Source organism: Schistosoma mansoni, chromosome 1 (assembly GCF_000237925.1).
Source record: "Schistosoma mansoni strain Puerto Rico chromosome 1, complete genome".
In the NCBI taxonomy this organism is placed as follows: domain Eukaryota; kingdom Metazoa; phylum Platyhelminthes; class Trematoda; order Strigeidida; family Schistosomatidae; genus Schistosoma; species Schistosoma mansoni.
The window spans coordinates 6,488,550-6,499,558 of NC_031495.1; the positions used below are offsets into that span (position 1 = coordinate 6,488,550).

General features: G+C 33.8%; 1 protein-coding gene across 1 annotated transcript in view; it reads left to right on the forward strand.

The window, feature by feature from the left end:
* Nucleotides 1-5,490: 5,490 nt before the first annotated feature.
* The window catches only part of Smp_124210 (putative ephrin receptor), a gene marked incomplete at both ends in the record, with an annotated part of 62,834 nt that continues 57,315 nt past the window's right edge, over nt 5,491-11,009 (forward strand). The window contains 2 exons of the mRNA XM_018793093.1: nt 5,491-5,592; nt 9,449-9,649. Of these exons, the coding sequence (XP_018647640.1) occupies nt 5,491-5,592; nt 9,449-9,649 (303 nt within the window). The remainder of the gene's footprint in view (nt 5,593-9,448; nt 9,650-11,009) is intronic.

Below are 11,009 nucleotides of genomic sequence, written 5' to 3' on the forward strand. Positions count from 1 at the left end.
ACATCAACTCTGAGATGCAAGTACATTCAGCAGACGAGTCCCGAGTGGGACGAAACGCGCGTCAAACTGCATTCCACTGCTGGTCACTATCCATCTTTGTTTAATAAAATGGCTTAAAATAACTAACAGGTTTACTATTTTAGGTAGTGAAGAGAATGAACAATATTTTTAGAGACTAGCGATTTTGAGGATTTAATAATAAATTATCATAAGGTTATTTAAAAACTCTTTTATATAACCTAATCAAGATGGATACTTTAAATCTATTCTGGTTTACCATTTTATAATGTTTATAATGTATTACTTAAACGAAATTCTATCAGAAAATTAATCCATGACCGTTTTTCCGTTATGTATTTGCCTACAGCAGTACTAAATAGTCTGAGATAGCTTCCTTCACGTGTCCATGGAATCTATCAGATAAAATCACTAAAAATATCAAACTTGAATATTAGGAAAGCTTGAATTTTTTAGGCTGCTGAATGCCCTGGTATGGCCGAGAGTAGGAAAAGTACGCTCTCATTCTCGAAATGCTCTCATATGGCCACGCGTATACAACCACTGACAAGGAATTCCTGCTTGCTGCCTTCTGGTGATGTTACTGTTGTTTACGAAATTGAGAGGAAAAAAGCGAATGTCTGGGTCTTTACCCAGGTTGGTGATCACGGAGGGTCCACCTAGGGTAGCTCACATGGGCTCCAGGTATTTGAGGGTAAAAATGGAGTATGAACCCATTGTTGGCCGTCGGATACCATGGAATTGCATCTCCTGATGTTGACCTACTGCCTTTTAGATCAGACCTTGAGGTCGAAAATTCCAGGTGTGGTCCCTTCAGAAAACCACCTGCTTCGATTTCGGCATTATTACAGTCCTCATGCGCGCATATCTGTTTGGTGACTCTCTGTACCAATGTTTATGTGTTTAAATAAATAAATAAATATACAACTAAACATAAGTAGAGTAGGCTACAATTCTAGATTTTAAAACTGTAAAATATGATGTTATGAGCCATTGTCATATAAAAACTCACTACATGACCAAGTTATGTTAACATTGTTCCCTATTCTGACAATACTATTGTAGTGAATGAGAACACATGCGGAGACAATCGAATGTATATGAACACAAAATTATAAAACATCTTAGTAAAATCTGAGAACCATACAGTAAATACGTCATTTGCAAAATGTCAATCAATTGTCTCAAACTTGACTGTTCCTTTTGCAAGTATCAATCAGTCAATTATCTCCGACTTTATTGCTTCTTTATTTCCACACCAATCATTCTCGTTCTCTTTTCTTTGATCTTCTTAACCTTCTGCCTCCAGGCATTTCACTTTTGATTGAATATAAATACTACTTATAACTGTCGACATCACTAGCACACACCACACTGTAGTTAACAAAAAGCGACATGAACTTATTTTTATCAAATAAAAAGTCCTTGAATATTACACTACCATTTCAAACAAATATTGACTACATTGTTCAGAATTAATAAGTGACTAAGATCACTTTACATTTTGGTATTTAGTTAACTTGACAAATAATCTTAAAATGACAAACAATACAATGTACAACTAATCTATTTGAGTAACTATTCAGGATCTTTGAAGTATTTCTAGCCTTATTTGTATACTTCACTGCCTAACAATTTTTCATTTTATGAGCTTCTGCTTTTTTGGTTGCATGATACATATTTTTTCTAAGTTGCCAAGGGGAAATCGCCCTTTTCACATAGGAAAGTTTGGGAGTTCGAACAACTGGAAGCCCATTCAACCATGTATGAGGATTATGTTCAAAGGATAAAGTTAGGGAGTTATTAACCATAGGTGACCTTTATTTACTGAATAGAGTTCATTTAGTTCAGAATTGATTATGAGAAGACTAAAACTAGGAAAATAAAATATGTCATGGTTGGGAAAAACACATTTTCTCATGATCTCATATCATGAGTGGCGAAACAGCTTGATTTCAGTATAAATTCCATGCTAAAAAGAACATAAACAATCGCCAGTTAGTTCTTTGTACCAAATGAAGTGCTCATTGTGACATTCGATTGTGAATAAATTTCCACTTTATCTTGTTCATTCAGTTCATTCGTCCGTCCCTAAGCACACTCATCGGAAGAATAGAAAGGAGAACTAGTGACTGGATCGCTGAGCACTCTACACGAAAGCTAAGACTATAATGACACCGTGTTTCCATTTTCTTTTCAGCTTCATATTTTAATATATCAATACATTTGATCTTTTAAACTAATTCTTTTTATTCTTCATGTCGAACTCAGCTTCAGTCAAGACTATTTTGGTGTATAATATCCATAATCGTTTTGACTTTTCGAATGACTAGCGGATTTTAGGCAACTGAAGACAATCCACGAAATAAATAAGTTTTATATTTTTCTACCACCCACTAACTGTTCTTACCAGAATGGGGATTTGTGGAGATTGTAGTAACTTTAATTGCTGAATTCATGAGTCGATCTGAGTTAAACCATTAATGAAAACCTAGAAGCACTGGATGGCCGTTTTGCACTATCATGCTACTCCTCAGAAGTAAGCACCCAAGATCTCGCATGCGGAACTCGAACCCAGGACATTCGGTCTCGCGCGCAGACACCTACTTTATTTTAAGTTATAAACAGATATAAGTTGTAAGAAATAAAACAACCAAGTTGTTTAAGTACACTCAACTTGGCAAATTCTCCTCCCGACAGGAATAACCTTTATATAATCTAAGTACTTGGCACAAAATAGTTTAATGTACATCCTAAAATCATTTAGTTTTGTTTATTTTTGCCAAGTGGTTCATAGTTTCTCGTTTTTTAGATAACGAAAACTGTATTTGTTTAGCGTTTGTTGGTAAATGGAATCCTTGAGTGTATTTGTTCTATATTTTGTCCTTAAACGACTAACAACGTTTGCATTCACAGATTAAACAAAGCTGATAAATTACAGCTCACATAAATGGTATCATGATACTTATTTTCTTATTATTCTCCATATTTTACACTTTCATCTCAGCGATTCTTGAAGACACCTATGTTTCTGGCTGGAATAGTTGGACCAAAAATGGAGACAAATACTTTGGAGTAAGTGAATGTTGTATTAATATTTTATTCACTTATGAACAAATGTATTACATGCTGAATTTTATACATTATCGTTAAGTCAACGCAGTCATTGTGATGAGGACGTTGAATCCAATACAAGTGAATATCTTTATGTCCAAGTTGAAAAAATAAGTCTTAACAATAATGTTACAAAACTGTACAGCTCATTTGATACTTATGGTAACCATGGATAGACTTCTCATTAACTGAGTCTCATCAATAAATTGCACCAAAGTATATAGTTTATAATTGGAATATGAACGAGAAAATAAGTTTTACTTTATCGTTATTGGTATCTAATGTAATACGAACGGCTAAATAAACAGATTTATTCATCGAAAACCTACTTGGAATAGTTTTTATTTTGAATTAAGTTTTTGCGTAGCAAACTACAAAAAGTTGACTAGAACATTATGTTCAAGGGAGAAGATTGAAAGGGAATTAACTATATTTAAAAAGTGTCCTCGAAATAACGATCATCTATTCATCAGAACACATAAACACTGATACAAGGGAGCATCAAATACATACGCGCCACACAATAACAATCAGGCCAGTTGCAGTTATTATTGATTTGTATGAGGACTGAGATACTGACCAGGATCTCAAATCGTAACAGGTGGCCATACCGGGAGCTTTTCACCTAAATGTTTGATCTACAAAGTATTGGAGAAACATAAGGAGATGCAGTCCTATAGTAGCCGGTGTCTAACAATTGGTTCATACGCCATTTTTACCCTCAAATTCCTGGAGCCGATGTGCACAATAAGTTCGGAATTAAGGTTTTCCAACTCCCTTAGGTAGATTCTCCATAATCGTCAACCCGAATAAAGAATCGGGCATTCGCTTTTCGTCTTTTCAATCTCGTAAACAACAGTAATGCCTCCAGGAGGTAGTGAGTAGTCCCACCCTATCAGTGGTTGTATGCAGGTGGCCATGTGAGAGCATTTCGAGAGAGAGAGATAGCTGACGTTTTTCACTCGGCCACACAAGAACCCCAAGTTTAAGTATTATACATGAAACCAACCTGAGGTCACGAAACTTTGACGTATGAAGGGCTTAGTAAAATAGTTAAGAATGACATTGTTATTATTCATTGGAGTGAGTTGAAAGAGCACTTTGATGATGTCACTTATAACCCTCTGAATATTTTATAAATCTGAAATAAGAATTTACTTTGACACTTATATCTACCAAGTAAGTCAGTTCGGTTACATAAGTCAAATCACTAGCAACCTAATTCGAAGTGTTTTTTCGCGGTTTTAAATAGGATGTTATTGACAAGGGAGTTTCCATGTATCTAGGGTAAAATGGTTGTCACCAATAACAATGAGTGATCGTTGCACCATATTACAAGTGAATTGAAGATGGAAAAGTGTACTATTAGAAACTGACTCAGTCGTTCAAATGATGAAGTGTTCACCACGACCCTTGTCAGGTCTCTGTTATGGAGTTTCATAATCGAACAAAACAGCTGTCCGGTGTTCTTTAGCTTTCAAAAACATTTAAAATTAGGTCAATCCGTAATGATTATCATCAATAAACTAATTTTTTGAGAAGGAAAAAACACCCTCATGATAAATGATATCTATGTAGGATAAGTCATTCCAACTATGTTACAGCAAGTAATCAATGTCTAATTGAATTTTCCAAGTGGTTTAAACAATTTCTTTTAGGAATGTTTCATTTTTATAAGATTCATTGTTAGAATCTAATAGAGTTGCAAAATCTGTATAATTTAATAAGCTTAAATTCACATAGTATTGTTTGTTTGAATCTTCCCATTGATGTTTATGACTGCAACTAGTCAGTCTATTATTGGCATATGTACATACTGTGCGTACTGCCTCGATATAGCCTTAAGTAACAAGCTTTATAAGCGGAGTGAACATCAACTCTGAGATGCAGGTACATCCAGTTGATGAGTCCTAAATACGACGAAGTGGGCGTCCTGAATTCCACTGCTAGGCACTATCCATCTTTGCTTATTTAACAAGCTTGTTTAAATGTCAACATATTTTGTTTAACTTTTGTTTTTGGTATACAAATTGATTCTGTAATATTATTTAAAGAACTAATCATATTTACAAAAACTTTTAGTGGAGATATCAAAGTTTGGCTGGAACAGGTCAAATTGTTTATGGTATATGTGAGAAGAAAAATTCTTTGGTACATAGTCATATACAACAAACTAAAGAAATACAGAATCAAAGTATCCTATCTGAAACAAGATTATCATCATTATCAGCAGCAGCAACGGCATCATCAACATTATCAACTTTAGACAGTGGAAATATACCTACTGAATTTTGGTTATTCAGTCCATTGTATAAAACAGATACCATTTTAAATGTTTATTTAGAGATAACATATCAAATGAAAAGTTGTTTACAACTTGGTTATTTACATCAATCCATTGAATGTAAAGAACACTTAGATATATTGGCTTATCATACTGATGTACATTTATCATCTATGGTACCCAAGGTTAGTTCATTTACATTTTTTATCTATTAACTTCGAATACTTATGATTTTCATAGTTGAAAGCGTTAGTCAATTGAAGCTAGACCACCAAGGAAAAGCTGGAAGTACTGGACGGCCGTTTCGTCCTATTGTGGGACTCCCCAGCAGTGCGCATCCACGACCTCGCCTCGAGATATTCGAACGCAGGACCTAAAAGTCTCACAGTCCAGTGCTTCCAGGTTTTCATTGATGGTCTAGCTCCAATTGACTCACGCTTTCAACTATGAAAATACTAAATCTCCACAAAACCCCTTCTGATTTATGATCTTTTTTATGCATGTTTAACTAATTACGTTATGAATATGGTTATTTTTTGATTTTTCATGTTTTCATAATATACAATGTATAACACTTGATTATATAATGATATATAAACATGAGTACTATTTTCAGTTCAGCTATACACAGCTTTATATTACATTATAACATTTTTAGATAATCCTGAAGTAAGACTACTCAAATATGCTTACTAGCTATTTCTTCAGAGCTCAAGCCTAGCACTATCAGGTTTCAAAGTTAATCGTTGGAATTTTTAGGTTTGTACATAATAGTTACATAACAGATCTATACTCATCATTAGTACACTATTTCAACTTGATAGGTGTTGGACTGAAAATGTTATGAAATAGATTTAAAAAACTATTTAAATAAATTATGCTTTGAGCAATTAATATATTGGATAAAATAATCGTTTCCTATGGAATGGTTTAAAAAAAACCGAATAGAAGATCAAACGAACATGCTAGTAAATTAACACCGTTGGTTACCGGCTCAGTGGTCTAGAGGTTAATCGCTCACGCGCGAAACTGATAGGTCATGGGTTGGAATCTCGTGAGGCGGGATCAATTATGGGCACTGCTGAGGAGTCCCACAATAGGACGAAACGGCCGTCCAGTGCTTCCAGCTTTTCCTTGGTGTTTTAGCTTCAATTGACTCATGATTTCAACTATGCAAAATATTATCTCTTAAAATGTATTTTCTTACTTTAACTTACCACTTTTCTATCCTTTTATATAAAAGTTATTTGAACACACATATTAAAACAAAAAAGAAAAACAAACAAACAAACTAATAAGTCAATTTTTGTCATATTAAGTCATAATTTGTCATTTAATTACTTGATTAGGCATACGTTTTAATTCATCTAAAAGAGAAATACATTTAGATGATGTATGTTCATTGAAAGATCTACCGTCAAAATATGTCAGGTTAATAAATAAATAACTTGGGTACATGTTTTTCCTTCTTTAGACATATCTAATTAAATGATACTTTAAAAGGTTAATGTCAAATAGTTTGATATTAATTAACCATAGTGAACATAGTAAACAGTATCAATAAATTGGTACATGGTAATATGATTGATCAGTACTGTTATCAATCCACTCTTTACTATTGTAGTGAATGAGAACACGAGTGGGGACAATCGAATGTATTTTAGAACATTACAGAATATCTCATTCAAATATGAAAACCATATAGTGAACAATCAATTATCTCAATCTTGACTGTTTCTTTTGCAAATATCCATCCATAGTCTCCAATTACAATTTTGCATGCATTTTCGTACCAATTAGGTGTCGTTCCCGTTCTCTCCTTATCGATCTTCTACTAAAATACATTCAATACCCGACCATCACCATATACTACTTATGTGGATATCAGTAACCCACACCACACTGTCTTTTTTGTAATACATAGTAATATATATACATACACGGAATTATAAGGCTATTTTTACAATGAGATAGATTACATAATTAATTGTAATAATGGAATAGGGATTTGTGGAGATTGTAGTATTTTAACTGTTTAATTCAAGAGTCGATTTAAGTTACATTATCATTGTAAACCTGGAAGCACTGGATGGCTGTCTCATCCTAGTATAAGACTTTTTATTAGTGTGTATCCACGATTCTGCACGCGAGACTCAAATATCCTTACGATTTTAAAGCTGACCATTTCATTATGCAATCATAGTTAGACTACTAACTCTATTAAACTTTGAATAGGTGTTTTTAAGTCCTCTTGGAATACTTATATGGTTTTTTAGGCTATACTCTATGATAATTAACTCTCTAAAGAAAACACCTAAATTTTTAGCACCTTACAAATGAACCCTATATTCGTACCTGAATTATTGTTAGCAAAATACTCTTAAACTTAGAAATTGATATGTAATCTACTTCTACAATTTTCGGTTCATATGATAACATAAGAATACTTTAACGACGCGCTATGCTGACTAGTATTGACAATGGTTGGAAGAGAGTTATGGGGGAGGCCAAACCAAAACGTGGCATCAGAGCATAAAGTCACTAACTTTTAGTCTGAGCCATGTTGGCAGATGCAGACTAATTGGTTGGAGTCCGCGTGACTATCGTAACCAGTGGTTAGAGACTCTAGGTGACATGGTTCAGAATCGATCACAATGGCGTAGGTGTATACATTCTTAATCTTCCCTTAAACATTGAGATTAAAATTGCTTCATAACTTTTTTCCTTCCTATACTATTTCCTTATATATAACCTATCTTTCATATACTACCACCAGTAAATTAACTACTTCTATTAATCCAGTGTTCACCTTGTTGTGCTAACGAGGTATGGCAACTTGGACCGATGCATATATGTGCCTGGTCCTACGTTGTAGTTGACTGACTGACTGACGTTATTCTGTTGAGCTTCACCTTAATTAATAAATAGTTTTTAAGTAGTCGGTCTATATATTTGCAAACTTGATGATATTGAGTTCGCTCAACTGAGATACGAATTGATATCAAGTTTTTCTTTGTAATATATGTTGAGTGTATCGTTAAGTCTATGATACCATTAGAGTACAAAATTGACTTATTTTTAAACTATCCTAACTTTAGACATCATTCATCAAAGACTAATATTTGCTAAACCTTAATAGAAATCAAGAGAGTTTTAGAAAGGTGTTTCATTTTCTAACTCTGAAATTCTTAGAAATGTATACATATGAAGTCAACTTCCACCTTTAAGACAAATACATCATATTCATATCATTGAGATGACATCCAACAACATGTAATTCCACAATAAGATGAATCAGCTATCCAACATTTCTTAGCCTCAAAATAATGTACTTGACACACATGACATTGATCACTACCCAGTGATCAATCAATTGTGATTACATCTCAGTCCTATAGGAGGTCGATCGCTACCCGGATAATTCAGTGGTAGCGTCTCTGACTGTGAAGCTGAGTGACACGGGATCGAATCCGTCAGGGAGCACCAGTTCCCTCAAGATTACAGGTACACCTTGCTGACGAGTGCCAAGTAGCACGAAACCCGGGTCCAGGGTTTCCTAATGACCACCTCCAACCACTATCCTAATGTACTTATACTAAGCACACTATCATTGAACTATAAGACAATCAAATAATCCTAATTCAAAAATAAGTTATTCAAGAAATAAACATTAGTGAAGTTGGAATTCAGATTACTGTCGATAAACAAACTTTTCGATCATAATTTGATAGAATTCAGTATTATATATTGATATAGTTATCTAGCGAGAAAAAGTAGTGTAAGATATTGTTTACAAGTAGTCAGATTAATGTTTCTGAGTTGAACAGTAGCTATTAGTGGAATCCAGGAAACATGTTTCTTCCCAATCAGGACTTGTCAGTTAAATGTATATTCATCCCATTGTTGTTGCTCATATCAGGATTTAGACCCAATAAGATGAAACGCACCTCCTGAATCCTACTTTTAACAACTACACAACTTTACTTAAGAATCTATATACTGTGTTTAGTTCGCCTTGTTTTAAATTTTTAGGATTTTACAGAATTGCATATATTAACATTTCAAGAAGGTGAATCATTTACTAATGAACTTATAACAAGTAGTTCATTAAAACGTGTCACAATACAAATACGTCCAAAAATGAAATGGTTACAAATAGCATTTCGTGATAATGGTTCATGTGTTTTAATTGATCGTTTAATCGCTTATCATTTATCATGTCCAGCGACTAAAGTAAGTCATCATCATTAATTTACTATGTTTCGATAATAATAATAATAATAAATGATGATGGTGATGATGATGATGATGATGATGATGATGATGATGATGATGATGATGATGATGATGATGATGATGATGATGATGAAAACAGATGTTACGTTTTGAATGAAAAAAAGAATTGAATTTCAAGAATCTGATTTAAAACTTTTAAATGTTTATTTAAGTTAATTAAAATCATGAACCAACCATTGTTAGACCACCACTAAAAACCTGGAAACTCTTGACAACCGTCTCGTGCTAGTATGGTACTCCCCATCAGTGAGCACCCAGGATATATACATATATATACTAATACTATTGAGTAATGACTATACTACACAGTGAATCGATTAACCTGGATAAGCACATTTTGTGCATCATTCAACATATAACAAAATAGAAGTCAGAACATTGTAATTATCGCAATATATTTTTATTTTGTTTTGTTTAATCACATAAATATTGGTACAAAGGAGCACCAGATATATATGTGCCGCACAAATTTCATTTGATTTGCGTGAGGGCTGTGATACTGCCCAGGTGCCCAAACTGAAGCAAGTGGTTTCCCTAGGGAACCACACCCTCTCGATTTTGTAAACAACACCCCCGTCACGAGAAGGTAGTGAGTAGGACTTCCCTGGCAGAAGCTATATACGCGTAATATAAAGTAATATGAAAAGGAATTCAATAGTATGTGTTTTGTAACTCCTAATCCATTTGTGTAGTTTTTTTCTAATTATATACGTAATTACAAATTATTTAGTTTTCCACCTTAGAAGGATGGTTATGAAAGTTTTTAATCATCAATTTCGATATATAAAACTGATAATTTAAGATGACGTAGTTACAGAGTTTGGAAATCTTTGTAGAACTATTTAAATTGAATGGTTTGTTGTCTATACAAAATGAACATGCAACTGAATTCACTACTAGTTTATATATATATATATATATATATTGATATTTCCCAAATTAACCGTAGATTCTGTTTTTAGACGATAATAAGTGATAATATTACAATCTATTTAGTATGCCAGTCTAAATTTCGAAGATCAAATATCTTTTTAGGAAAACTCATGGTAGTTTTAAAGTATTCTAATAATCGGAAGAGGGTTTGGTGGAGATATTTTTGTAATTTTTGTAGATGATATCATGAGTCAATTAAAGCTAGACCACCATAGAAAAGCTGGAAGCACTGGACAGCCGTTTCGTCCTATTGTGGGACTCCTTAGCAGTGCGCATCCACTTTCCCACCTCACGAGATTCGAACCCATGACCTACCATTCTCGCGCCAGAGCACTTAACCGATAGATCGTGGATGCGCACTGTT